This window comes from Lissotriton vulgaris, chromosome 1_1 (genome assembly GCF_964263255.1).
Source record: "Lissotriton vulgaris chromosome 1_1, aLisVul1.2, whole genome shotgun sequence".
In the NCBI taxonomy this organism is placed as follows: domain Eukaryota; kingdom Metazoa; phylum Chordata; class Amphibia; order Caudata; family Salamandridae; genus Lissotriton; species Lissotriton vulgaris.
Window position 1 is genome coordinate 1,692,411,524 of NC_141685.1, and position 14,974 is coordinate 1,692,426,497.

Genomic DNA, 14,974 nt, shown 5'->3' on the forward strand with positions numbered 1-14,974 from the left:
GACTGGATTATGGTAACACACTATACTCCGGAATCTCAGCAAAATTACAGAAAAAACTCCAACGCATCCAAAACGCATCAGCGAGACTCATTTTGGATATCCCTCGCCAAGATCACATCACCGGACGCCTAAAAGACCTCCACTGGCTTCCCGTCAACAAGAGAATTACATTCCGTCTTCTTACCCACGCACACAAGGCCCTCTACAAACTTGGACCCGAATGCCTCAATACTCGACTGTCCTTCTACACACCCACCCACCAACTCAGATCGTCCAATCAAGCCCTCGCCGCAATCCCGCGCATCCGAAAATCCACCATGGGTGGCAGATCCTTCTCCTTCCTGGCGGCCAAGACCTGGAACTCACTCCCCACTCACCTCCGCCTTACTCAAAACCACATCTCCTTCAGAAAAGAACTTAAAACCTGGCTATTCGACAACAATTGAACCCCCCTTCCCCAAGCGCCTTGAGACCCCCTGGGTGAGTAGTGCGCTATATAAATTCATGAACTTGAACTTGAACTTGCTTTGTTTACAGAAGAGTGACATAGAGGGCAGTGGTGTAGAGTACAGTGATGCAGAGTAGAGTGGTGCAGCGTGGAGTGGAAGGGGACATGGTAGAGTGCAGTAGCACAGCGTAGTTATGTATAGCACAGTGCCGTAAAGAGGAGTGGTGCAGAGTAGAGTGGCGCAGAATGCAGTGGCATGGAGTAGATTGGTCCGGAGTAGAGAGAAGCAGCATAGAGTGGAGTGGTGCAGGATAGAGTGCAGTGCAATAGAGTAGTGGCGTAGAGTCATTGACATAGAGTGCATTTGCATGAAGTGCAATGTTGCAGAGTAAAGTGGAATAGAGTGGAGTGATGTAGAGTGGAATGGTGCAGAGTAGAATAGAGTGGTTTAGACTAGACTGGTGTATAGTTCAATGGCGAAGAGTGCAATGGTGCATAGTAGAGTGGGGAAGAATGCACTGGCAGAGAGCAGAGTGGCGAGGCATAAAGTGCAGTGTTGCAGAGTGCATCGGTGTAGAGTACCGTGTTGCGGAGCAGAGTGAAGTGGTGAAGAGTACAGTGGAGTGGTTTAGACTGGACCGGTGTACAGTGCAGTGACTAAAAGTGCAGTGGCGCATAGTAGAGTGGGGTAGAATGCACTGGCATAGAGTAGAGTGGTGCAGAATAGAGGGGAGTGAAGAGGCATAGAGTGAAGTGGCGTAGAGTGTTGCATCAAATGCCAACAGTGCTAGAACTGGCCCTGGGGGTAGGCCTTTGTTGTTTCAGTGAAACATGTTTACCTTTTTCATTGATGACAACACATGCATCCACCAAATAGTATAAAAACTATGTTTTGCCATCGGCAGGCTGTTTAAGGCTGTAGTGTAAATAATGTAGTGGGTTTTCAGGCTCCTGTTTGTAGGTCTCAGGAAAGCTGTAGTCTATGTTGTCTAGGTTTTTATTGTATGGTGCTACTCTACGTGTTGCACATACTGAGGCTATTGCTCATTAAGTGAGTTGTGAAGGCTACACCCTTTGGCTTGCCAATGCTTGTTTTTAGTAAAAGGCTTTGGTACTCTGACTTACAGACAGATAATTAGACGTTCAGCAGAGGATAACATTAAGCTTAAGCCAACAGTGCTGTTTATATAGAAGAACCTCAACATCAATATTTGTTCATTGTGTGCACCTCTTCCCTGCAGGCCTGTTGTAAGGATTATGGTACAGGCTTGTAAACTGGAGTACAGGAGGTGCACGAGCAAGCTCCATGGGGAGAGTAATGTGTATTCCTCTTGCTTTCCTATAAATGCTCTCACTTTGAAATCAAAGAAAGAAAAGTAAACAACAAGCTTCCTCTGTAGTTGGAGCCCGACATTTGAACTTTGTGTTTAAATGCACAGTAAATTTTTACAAGATTTAAAGGCCTTTTACAGAAAGTGAAATTTCGGAAGGATACAGTAAACTAGGTTTTGGCAAAGGAAGGGACAAATTCGAGCTGGACAGCCTAAAACAAATAGAGCCAGCAAACAGAAAGCAAGGAAATGTGAGTTACAAACCACAAAGCCAATGGCAAGCAATGGGTAGAATGCATTCCTAGGGAAGCTTTACGAATGACAGGGATTCAACCTAAAAATATATTTTATATGAGAAATAAATGAAATATGATTGTGCCTGTTAGAGGGGAAAATTTAGATCAAAATAACCACAGATTAAAGCAGACCTTTGCCTAGACATTAACGTGAAAAATGCATAATAGAGTAAATGCAGGAAGAAACGTGCCTTTCTTTAACGTATAAATTGTTAACATGCAGCTTTATTGTCTTGCAGAAAGCTCTCGTTTATAACGTATTTTAGATGCTAGGCCAGATTAGGCCTCGTTTATCCCTTCTTTCAATTATTAATTCATTTAAATTAATTTTCTTTAGAGAATGCTGAACTATGCAGATTCAACCACTGAAACTCATTATCACTGTGAAATGTGCTGTTTAAAATTGTATTTCCTTCCTCACACATATGATTTCATCGTATTTAAGATCATTTCCTCTATCCTTTCACTTAGAATGTTAAAATAAAGACAGACATTATATTAGAACCTATGATGTTTGCTTAAAGTATGATCAAGCCAGGACATTGTGAATAGAAAATGTTTTGTTTCTTAGAGTAGTCCACTGTTGCACAATGGAACACTGAACAGCTAACAGAGCAGGTTTGCGAGATTCTCATGAGAACTTTCTTGAATGTAACAAATGTATGATTGTTTTGCACATCTTATTAGCATCATGTTGACTTGTGCATTTACAGTGGGAATCGAAGGGAGAAGCTGCAGACCATCTGAAGATTCTTTCCCATTGGTTCGAGATGACTTCACACTGGAGCATGTATACATATGTTTTTTCGTTTATAATATGTGTTCTTAGCAAGAGAGGCAATGCACAGCGAGGCTATGAAATGTAACGCACTTGATTGCACTTTCCTTTCCCTTTCCCTCAATTACTGTAAGCTACTGCTGACGGTGATTACTGTTGCCTGACACTTGGGTGACTATTTCGCTTATGCTGAAGATCATAACTACTTCTATGATTACTATCCTCAACATTACTAAGCCAGTTGGTACTGCGACTGTTTGAGAGACCCGGCTGAGTTTCTGGAATTCCACTTATAGATCCTAACTTGAAGCTCCAAACTCTTACTCCTCTCCAAAGTATTCTTTATGGGTTCTGATCGAATTACGATTCTTTAAATCAGAATAGGGACTTACCCCCAGATGCATCAAGAACCCATTTTGCTATTCCTTAATAGCGAAAAATAACGATTCGCTATTAAGGAATAGCAAAATGCAATGCATGAATAAATCACTAAAAAATTAGCGATTTCTTAAAATTCTTTAATTGCGACTCGCAAATTGCGGGTCGCAATTAAGGAATACCTCACAATTCATTCCTATGGGCCTCTAGGCCCATAGGAATGAATGGGGAGACATTCTCAATATGCGAATCGCAATTAGCGAATCGCAAATTGAGAATGCGATTTCCAGGGTGCAGGGGTGTCCAAAGGACACCATGTTGCACCCCTGAAATTGATCTGTGCACATATGAAACTTTGAAAAATGCACTTTTGTGCATTTTTCAAAGTTTTTGCAAATTACCATGAAGTTCAACTTCATGGTAATTTGTGAGCCCTATTAGCGATATTGCTATTTTTTAAACTTTAATGCATTGCTTTAAGGAATCTCTATTTGAGATTCCTTAAATGCAAGTAATTGCAATTTTGCGATTTCTTAATTTGCGATTTTTGCATTTGGGATGATGCATCCCTAATGCAAAAATACAGGTCGCTAAGGGGCAGATTCTGAGAATCTGCCCCTATGCGAGCAGATTTTACCTTGATGCATCTATGCCTATTTTCTTTATGGAAAACGTTGTCGTTTATCTGCTGCCTTGCAGCATTATTTTCTTGATATTTCTTTTAATGGATTTATCTTTTACTAATTGAATAAAAAGACGAAAAATACTAAACTTTTAACGAATAATAAAGGTTTTGAAATCCTTACCAATCCTACTGTCATTGATTACTAAAAAATAATGCCTAGTGGTTGATGTATTTGAGATGTTTTAATCCTATGCTCCTTCCTAAAAAGGTGGCAAGGTTCTACTGACCTAAGGAAAAGTTGGTGAGGAGTAGGAGATTCCTCATTTGTAATCACGGGTTAAGCTGTAAATTAAATACTCATTTCCACAATAGCATGCCTTTGTTCGCATCCCAGCTGTAAAAAGTCGCAGTAACTTATGAGCTGAGTAGGCGGTTTCCCACCCTGGAGCCCCTTTTGCTTTCAAAATGGAACATTCCATTATTGAATCCTCTTCAATGCTGCAAACCAGACAACCGCTTTGTAATGGGAAGGTCGGCGTTCTTAGTTCATTTTAATTGAATAAGCTACAAATGTATGTTTTGTAGCAATAATTAGAAAGACTGTAAAAAATACTTCATGAGTTTCTTGGTGGATTATTCAAAACAGAAACACTTAATGGAATTATTCATGTGGAATTATTTTGACATATCATTTTCTAAAAAAGCTTTTCAGGAATAAATAATACACTCTTATCATATTTTTTCAACGTACTTGTTTTTGCATAGAATAATCTACAGCACCAAATGGGAAGCCAATGCCCATGCAACAAAAGCAAGCTCCAGCTGTGAAGCAAGTTTGCTTGTCTATTCGCTTCCTTTGTCTCGTCCAATTCGCAGGCTTTTGGCTTTAAGCCCCATTCAAGACTAGGCGGGGAACCCGTCTCCTCGGTAACCTACGGCTTCCTCGCCTCTGATTGGCCAAGACGTTCGTGTACAACATTCAAACACTGAAGAGACCGTGGGTAGGTTACGGACCGAAAATATCAATGAGGTTACGAGCCGTTGAAGTTAACATGCATTTGCTCAACGGCCATCATAGAATGGCCTCGTTTATGATTGTTCGGTGTATATTGAAAACAATTATGAGATTCAATCAAAAGTTTTTCAATTAAATTATATGTCCATATAGATATGTTTCTGTAGCACTATAAAACAGGAGAAATATATCAGTTGTGCTCTAATTTGGTATGAATTATCGAATACGAATGGTTTTAAAAGAAAATCAAATATTGTTTGCAAATTATAAATTCCATCAAATATTGAAAATACGTGGGACGATACACGGTTTTCACGAGTAGTAGTTTGAATTAAAACGGCAAAGTTCCCAGCTTCACTATGGCCGCGGAAGCCCCTTTTTCTAAAGACAGGGGGAAAGGACAAATCTGCCGAGTGCCTCAAAAATCCCCGTTCTGTCCTATGGTGGCCAGGCGGACATTTTGAAATATCGGTGATTGTAGTTCAGAGTATGCGATACTACAGTAACAGGAATATTAACCCACGTTCTGTAACATTAGACATTGCAATAAATATGCATTTTATATTGTAGTCACTACAAATATTAATAGTACTGTAACTGTAATTTAAAAACATTAAAAAATATATATATTGCGTATTTATAAAATATACATTTGAGGGGAAAATAATAAGTGCTACCAACATTTAACGAAATTGTTTTAATTTTTTGACACAGTTGTGCAGTTTAGACTAAATGTTATGAGATTTTTCTTCTTATTGTACGAAGAGTAACACTGAGATGTGTGTGACTGTTATTGATGTTTGTGGTCTCGGTGTCAGTAATTGTCTTTTCTCTCTGTCTATGGCGGTTGTCGGAGCTGTGCAGTCTGTAGCTTCACATTCTTCTTCGGAGCTTCTCCCATCCTATGCTTCGGAGATGTCGGCCGGGGGCACGATTGAGGAACAGGTTGGGGTGGTTGGGGGCAGGCCCCCTCGTAATAAGGAGAACAAGAGAGGAAGGAAATCAATAAGTGGCAGCAGCCTGGCATCCATGGGCACTCCTGAGACCCCCAACCGCAGGTGAGTGTCTGGCACAGAGACAATATGCAGTCCCTCATATGAATGCTGCGATGGGTACAGAAATCTTGGAAAAAATAACCACCTCGAAACTCATCAGGCAACACTGGTCCCAAAGCAGAGACCCACAGCGGGACATATAAGGCCATCCCACCTGATTAGTGGTGAAGCATTGAGGAAAGGGACACAGAAGTACCTTTAGACTGCTACGTTAGCATTTATAGTTAAATATGCATTTTATATAGCGCAGACATTATTCAAAAGTGCTAGAGCGCTTTATAACAGAAAATGAATATTTCATAAGGTGCAGGATTATTATTACAGAGGTTGCAGAGTTACATTAGGCAACAAGCAAGGTATTAGTAATAAAGTATTAGTACAGCAGTCCTAGACTTCACGCAACAGGATTTCGAGGTACACTGCCCGCGGCCAGTCCCAACACAGGGACCACCAATGCCTTGTGTGGCTAAAGAGAGAGGAACACGCAGAGAAAAATCTCCCTCACAACTTCTACCTTCCTTCAGATAGTTTTTTTTATTTATTGATTTATATTGTATGGACTTCACATAGCAGTGTTTCAAAGCGATGTATAGAGGGCGTGAAAGCACCAGGCTAAAGCCAACCATATGTAGACAGGAGACTTGAATATAGCTTTAAAGTTTTATTGAAGCTAAACTGACATCAAGATGTAGCACAGCTTGAAGTTGTATAGGAAGGCAATGGACTGAAGCTCTACGGAGGGTCACAGCATTTTTTTTAACATTGTAATCATTGATTGAGATATGCTGATCGTTAGTTCCAAAGGAAGACCAAGCTGTGCTTTTGGGGCTGTAAAGTCTTGGGTACTAGAGAGCATTCGCTACCTTACGTTTGGCACCTGTCCTAATATAGGAGGGATAGTCTATATTGACATAAATGGATGTTTCAACAAAAAAGAACGGGGTTCCCTGTGGGATTCAATGATACTGGCAGGAAGAGGGGGTTAATCAAGAAAAGAAGAGGAGCAAGACCCTGCCAGGGCATATGTCAAGGTCCTACAAGAGGATCCTTAAGCTAGAAACGGAGGTGACCAGTTATTAGACATCAGAGCCAGTTCCAAGTCAGTAACCATTCATTTTCTTTTTTGTATAAATTTATTGTGTTATCAAACACATAGACATTCATTAAATATGGAGACAATTAGTGTCAGAATAATACATAGGACAGTTTTTTTCTGTCATTTTCAAAAAACATTTTTAGAGATACAGGCGTCCCACACACCCAGTCATCACTACAAGATGCACACTCAGTTACACATCATAAATAAATACCAATCATTCATACTCTATCATTACACCATTATCACTGTCAAACTAGTACAACAGGGCCTACAGTCAAGATGGAAATACGACTGTATGTAAAAAGGTATAACAGGAAAGGTGGCAGAGACAAGATGACAATAGTTAAGCCAGAATAACACAGCTTCTGCTGCTCACAGGAACAGCTCCAACGCGTGTTTCGGTGTGAGGCTCTTTTCGGGCCACACCTTCATCAGGGCGATGATGTACTAAGGGGTGGGGGACACACAACAAATAGAAGTCTGCCAGCGGGGTGGGAAATTTTCGTCAGGCTTAAGTCGTCTGTTGTTTGGTGGCCCGGGAACCAGAGGCACCAGGGTAGGATGGGGAAAAACGCTTCCAATCTTCGTGGCTATAAGTCAAGGGGAAATGAGGGCCGCCCGTTGTCGTTTAGAGGGAGGAATTCCACAGCACGTAGAGGATTTAGTGTATCCACTAGGAAGTTTTCTGCATGCTCTCTGCCGAATTCTCTATTCACATGTTCAAAATGGAGGTGAAAAGCCGATATCCACCTCGTAAAGACCGGATCACTGCCTGGTTTGTAGGTTCATCAAAATGAAGACGTAAGGACTATTTCACACGGTTACAGCAGGCTCCAAACGGAGGGCTCTCTTGTTTTAATGCTCCGCAGTTAGGCTTGCTTAATAGAACATGACGTTGGTGCCGGTAGGGCTCACTAGATAGAGCGGTCCAATCCACGAGGCGGGGGCCCTGCTGATAAACCCGGGTTGCTGAAAAAATCTCCTGGAGGCACCCAGCTAGGTGTAACCGTGTGAAATAGTCCTTACGTCCTCATTTTGATGAACCTACAAACCAGGCAGTGATCTGGTCTTTACGAGGTGGATATCGGCTTTTCCCCTCCATTTTGGACATGTGAATAGAGAATTCGGCAGAGAGCACGCAGAAAACTACCTTGTACATAGACAATTCAGCAGAGAGCATGCAGAAAACTACCTAGTGGATACACTAAATCCTCTACGTGCTGTGGAATTCCTCCCTCTAAACGACAACGGGCGGCCCTCATTTCCCCTTGACTTAAAGCCACGAAGATTGGAAGCGTTTTTCCCCTATCCTACCCTGGTGCCTCTGGTTCCCGGGCCACCAAACAACAGACGACTTAAGCCTGAGAAATTTCTCACCCCGCTGGCAGACTTCTATTTGTTGTGTGTCCCCCACCCCTTAGTACATCATCGCCCTGATGAAGGTGTGGCCCGAAAAGAGCCTCACACCGAAACGCGCGTTGGCGCTGTTCCTGTGAACGGCAGAAGCTGTGTTATTCTGGCTTAACTATTGTCTTCTTGTCTCTGCCACCTTTCCTGTTATACCTTTTTACATACAGTCTTATTTCCATCTTGACTGTAGGCCCTGTTGTATTAGTTTGAAAGTGATAATGGTGTATTGATTGAGTATGAATGATTGGTATTTATTTCTGATGTGTAACTGAGTGTGCATCTTGTAGTGATGACTGGGTGTGTGCGGGACGCCTGTATCTCTAAAAATGTTTTTTGAAAATGACAGAAAAAAACTGTCCTATGTATTATTTTGACACTAATTGTCTCCATATTTAATGAATGTCTATGTGTGATAAAACAATACATTTATACAAAAAAGAAAATGAATGGTTACTGACTTGGAACTGGCTCTGATGTCTAATAACTTGTCACCTCAGTTTCTAGTTTAAGGATCCTCTTGTAGGACCTTGACATATGCCCTGGCAGGGTCTTGCTCCTCTTCTTTTCTTGATAAATGGATGTTTCGTTTGCTCTGTTGTATTGCCCGTTTGATTTCATTATAGACGTATCACAAAAAGTGGCAACTGCACCCTCACCTTTTTGTAAACATGGATAGTTTTGGATTAGGGGAGTACATGCACAGATCTTAGAGGTTCGAAGATGAACGTTACAAACAGATAGAAAACACATTTTACTGTATTCTGACACCATTGCATCGGCAGACTCTGTCGTGGCTGCAAATATATTTTGTATCGTGCTAGAAATGTATTATTGTTCTGATTAGCTCCCACATTCATGATTGGAACCCTCTCCAGTAACCAGAAGTATGTCTACTGTTTATGTTCATGGTGATAACATCTTCGGTACTTGCCACCTTAAAAACCCTTGCATAAGGAAAATACTGTTATCTGTCTAGAACCTCTAGTTTTTGAAAACGCCTTTCCGCCAATTGATTGTGTAGTGTTTGATGCACTACCGAAGCATAAAACTCCCCCTATGTTTGCTTTTGTTTGATTTAATCTGTTGTACAGCAGTCGGCAATTAAATGCATTACACTTAGTAAAACAGAAGTTTATAACTGTAGATTCGGAACGCAGACATTTTGCAGCACTTTGACATCGAACACAAAACATTCTGTCCCTATGCTAGTCAGTCACTGTGACTGATGCAAATGAACTAATACTGTAGCCGCATACCACGTTGTCCGACAGCAGCCAGGCAGAAACGATTGGCATGTTCATTGCCAATGAAAAGCTTCAATCTTCTAGCTACAATGATTTCAAGCAGCTGCTCAGAATAATATCTAGAGTCAGTGGCATCGTCGCTATTAAAAATGTCTGTCGGCCAGAGGCACGCATTTCACAAAGATGCTCAAGAATGACAACTGTGTATCACCTCGAGGCACTACACATGCATTGAAAGCAATGACCTTGTTGGAAATTCCATGCTCGCATATTTTATTTTGCCTTGATTCCTGGTCAACGCATTTTGGGTGCTGCTTACGTTGTCATGTGGGTACATCACTGGAAATACTTTTTCCCTTGCTATGTGACGTCAACAGCATTAACGAAAAAGTTGGCAAAATGTAATTCATGAACGATTTAGACATCGTTTGTCTATACCTACTTTGGGGCATATTATCAAGAACAGCTTTAAAATTATCGCCGCTTTAGCGGCAGGAAACAGCCGCTAAAGAGGCGATAATGGGCTTGATAATATGCCCTTGTGAATTCCCAAAGAAGCCCATGTTCTGGTGTGAATAATTTTAACCTCATTCTTGATAATACGCCCCTGAGTCTCTTAACAATTATACTACGCTAAGCTCCAGGCTTACAACTTCTTCAGTGTTACAACATTTTTTATTGGATACAACAGATGACCCCCCCCCCCCCCCCCTTTCATCAGAAAGCATTATTAGCAACTAACATGGCAAAGCAGAAAATGGCCCCATAAATATAAATACAAATTCACGGTGTTACACTGCAATATGCTCTTTGGGCTATTTCACAAGTACATTGTTAATTAGCATAAGCAAATTACACTTGCAGACCATTTGAATTTGTGTCCACAAAGTGCAGTGAGAGTAATAGCAAATAGATATTTTAAAATACAGACAAAATGTTTTCCTCGTAGTAAAATGGTGGGTTGTGTATTAAGTGTTAGATGAACATATGCTAAATCAGCATTACTCAACAGTTTCAGCTTCAAGTCCTGCATGTTCTCACTGGCACACCCTCATTCCATCAGTGTCTATCAACAATATTTGCTTTGAATTCCTTTCTCATGCCTCTGCGTTCATGGAAACTGTCTTACTAATGGATTATGTCCAGAGTAAAGTCAATTGAAATTATTTTAACCACAGTGCGTCTTGCAGCCATGGAGGCCAGACACCTTCAGTTGTGAGATGCCAATTTACTGTGCGGCAATGCAAAATGACCTAGGACTGGCTTCACTGTCAATATAAAGTAAGTCTCGTCCAGACCCAGGGAAGAGGAGGACCCTTTCAGTGGTCACTCCAGTCGTCTGGCATTCAAGGAAAATTCAGCTTTTATGACTGAGTATAGATGTTCATCAGAAAAATAGAACTGTTCCTTTCATTTCTTAAATGGTTCTTAAAGTGTTATCAACCCTGTTTGGCTTTGGTACAAAGAGGACAATGGTAGAGATGGGCACTATAATTTCCTTACCATTTGTTTGTGAAAACGGCTCTCTAGAGTAAGAAGTGAGGAATCTATACTCAGTTGATCTTCAACTTTTCACTTAGCCACTAGCTCATGGATCTTCTGAGCATACTGTCACCCTTAAATATATGCTTTGAATAGCATTCTCTCTCTGCATTCACAATTTTTAATAACTCTACAGATAAACTGTATTTTATAAAACAAATAAATATGCACGTGTACATAATTCTTACACACCAAACTAGCTGGGCCCAAAATGATGTACAGGTGGATTATAAGACTTGCTCCCAACTGACTCATATAGGTCCAAAGTTAGTGAAGCAGTTGCCCTGTTGTCAAGAATTTAATTTGGTAGCCTCTCCACCACCTGCATTTGTCTGTGTTTGTGTTTAAACGCTGAGGTACTGGAAAAAATAGACATGGCCAATTCCCACATTAAAATGATCCTCTCATCCTAGGCAGTGCATTAGTATGTATGTGAAGCTCACCCCTCACTTTTACCGAAGTTAACTAACGTATGTACACACCCAGGTCTTCCGCCCCCTGTGGAACAAGGGCACGTATTTCTCCCTCCCATAGTTATGTAACGTTCACAATAAGGATACCCCACTCCCTAGGCTGCCATGTCCTGACCCCCTCTAAAATCATTTTTCCTGCCATTTTCTTACGAGCCCATCGATTGTTCACCTTGTCTTATCTCCTGCCTCTGCATGAGGAAATGCTCCCAGGGTCATACTTGGAAGCAAAAAAGGCACCCATGAGTTTGGCATGGTAAATGAACCGCGCCCTAATAAATGCAGCTTTCGTAATTTTGTTCAACAATGAGAAACTAACAGACACATTTGAGGTATTCTATCACGTTGCACTAGCAGAAAAGGAATGTTCAGTCTAGGCAAGCTAATGCTGAGATCTATCTATTCTCGAGCTTCACCTTGATGTATAAGGTTTGGCAGGTCTGGCCATGTTCCTCCAAGCAATTCTTGGTGGTATGTTAATATTTGTGTGCATGTGTAGTGCTTATGTAGCCTAGAGCCACAGTAGCTGTTTGTGTGTCTTTGTGGTGTGTCGCCACCGCAAATTTATATTCTAGCAGCATTATGCATTGCACTCTTGCACACAGCGATTTGTCCACTGTTCCTGAAGACACTCTGCTGAATCCTCATCATTTGCTTGTGCAGAAAAGAAAGATTTTAATACAAATTTACTTTGTCTTAAACAATTCAGGAACGAGTGCATTGTATCAGATACAAAATGAAGCCGCTTCTACGACTTATTTTTCTATATTGGAGACTGAAAAGTACTTTCTGGACCCTGTCTCATCTATTGTAGACTCAAGGCATCCTGTTTTCACAGTCTACATTGGCCAAAACAAAGGCATATGATTATTAGTGTCTTCTATTAATCATTGTTGCACATTTTAGAAAGAAACAACTTTATTATGATCTGATCCTTCACTAGGTTTAGGTGTTGGCCTCCTATCCTTCTCCCAAAACATTATTTTTATTTCTGTATGCTTCTTTAACGTTTGTGTCTTTTTGAATTGGCCCAACTAAAATCCTGCTCGCTTTCTGTTTAGCCCTCTGTAGAAAGTTAGACCGTAATAAGTGTCTTCTACTGGCTCAAAGTAATTATTAATGAGTGTCGAATTAGATTCTGAAGCAATTACCTACCCAGGCACACATCTGAAAGACGTTCTGAACATTATTTGGCATTTATTGCACGACTGATTGCTAGAATGTTTCTGCTTGACATTCCTCCTATCTATATTGTTTGAGGACTGTTATTATTTGACCTGAAGGCCACTGGTGCAGCAGTAGATTAATGGATTAATAAATCACTTTGTACTTGCTCCAGGGATGAACGTGGCCCAAGTAGCTTCTGTTTTGCCGAGCAGTCTAGGTCTGTTTCTGCTAGTGCATGGTAGTATTGTCTTGGTATCTTGTTATTTCCAAGGGTAGAGACTTTCTGCCCTCCACCACTTAATGTATGATAGTATTAGCTTGGCATTTCCGAAGATACTGTGGCTATTTATGTCACCGTCTCCTATACCCGCTTGCAGGCTCTCCTGTGCTGATGGCTGCTTTGTAGATCCTTACTTTCCATGCTTAATTGAAAACATCTTCACCTCCTATGCTGTGGCATTTATGGAATGCAGTAATGCGCTGAGGGAATGCCTGGCATTGGCATGTAATGTCTGGCAGAAACATTTCATGAAACTAAAGAAAGAAACAGTATATTGTCTGTGGCAACGCCGCAGTCTTTCATTTTAGTAGTTGTAATAGTCGCCAGGAAATTTCCACAAAAACAGGATATTTGATTTTTTTTCTGTGATAATGTTAAAATACAGTACAGAATATTAGACTTTTCTACAGAGCCATTTCTGGATAAGTCACTTATCCATTAAAATAATAATACATGTGGGTATTGGATTCCTTTCCATTCTGGTGTTTGTTGTCACAAAGACATGAGGTTAAATGTGTGTCTTGTGTTTATCAAGGTTGATTTAGCACAGGATCCTCTGAAATGTTAACTGACTTGTTTATCATATTTCTATTCTCATTCCCCATCCATGAAACTCTGAAATGTATGGGAGACTATCAGTAGTGATAAGGAAATTAATAAAATCATTTTTTGAATTCCGAACTTTTTATTTTATGTTTTCATGCAAAGCATTACATAAGGGATGACAATATCATTTTTCACATATAATAAAGGAGAATTGCTTTAAGACTTCTAGAATACAATGTCACCAGGCCTATCAAGAACACAAGACATCCAACACTGACTAACGAACCTCAGAAGATGCAGTAAATATGACCTCCTCTTAATCGCTGCAGTCAAGCTAATCCTCACAAACTGGAAAGACACATCCAAAGTGTCGTACAGCAGATGGCTGTCATGGATCACCTACCTACGAGGAGCTGACTCATTAGTGATAAAATACTCACCCTGGAAAAACACCTCTAGAGACTTATGGAATGCACTGGACAAGTTCCTATTAACTTTTGTGACCCACCGTAAGAAGCAACCAACCAGAATGAACTCCCTGCATGCAGATATACACCCCAATGCCACAATCGTTACCAGTCTGAAACTACTATATCACTCTCTCTTTACTTATTCACATTTTTTCTATTTCTTTCTCCCTACATTACTCCTACAAACAAGAAAAGGGGGCCCGGGATAGGACCTGTATTGTATTTCTTAACCTGTATGCACACAGACGGGCTTCCCAAGGGGAAGCGATCCCCGTTTACTGTATAAAAAAAAAAAAGGAAGATGCAGTAAATACTGGGAATGATTCACTCTGTGCTGTTAACCTACAGTTGTGACAATTTTGTTTTGAATATGTTGTATTGTACCTCTGGAAATTCAGAATTAATTTTAAAGTGTCCTATGTGTGGAATAGAAGTGGCTGATGATTTGCATATGTTTGTTGCTTGATCTAAATTGTTACTTTTTGGACAGAAGTAGCAAAAGTACTATTTATACTTGTGCAATATGATATGGTTTGCCCTAGAACTATTATGCTGCTGATTCATGAAGATATGCTCAGTGATATGGCAGCATTTATTTGTACCGTAGTTATAATTATGAGGCTGTTGCATTACGCTTGATTGGATAAGTCCTGTTTCTCTGTATAATAATACATGGTGGATTCCCATGTGGCCTGTTTTGAGCTTGTACCAGGTGTACAACTGCTTACAGGTCCAGAAGTGAGGAAACAATTTTTAAGAACTTGGGGCCAAGCAATGGATTGTTACATTCTAAATCAAATGTGTTTTGACTGTTGTTGTG

At 40.6% G+C, this 14,974-nt stretch overlaps 1 protein-coding gene across 1 annotated transcript in view; it reads left to right on the forward strand.

The window, feature by feature from the left end:
- Positions 1-5,723: 5,723 nt before the first annotated feature.
- Positions 5,724-14,974, forward strand: part of NET1 (neuroepithelial cell transforming 1) — a 271,277-nt gene continuing 262,026 nt past the window's right edge. The window contains exon 1 of the mRNA XM_086918933.1: positions 5,724-5,929. Coding sequence (XP_086775059.1) covers positions 5,787-5,929 — 143 coding nt within the window. The 5' untranslated portion in view covers positions 5,724-5,786. The remainder of the gene's footprint in view (positions 5,930-14,974) is intronic.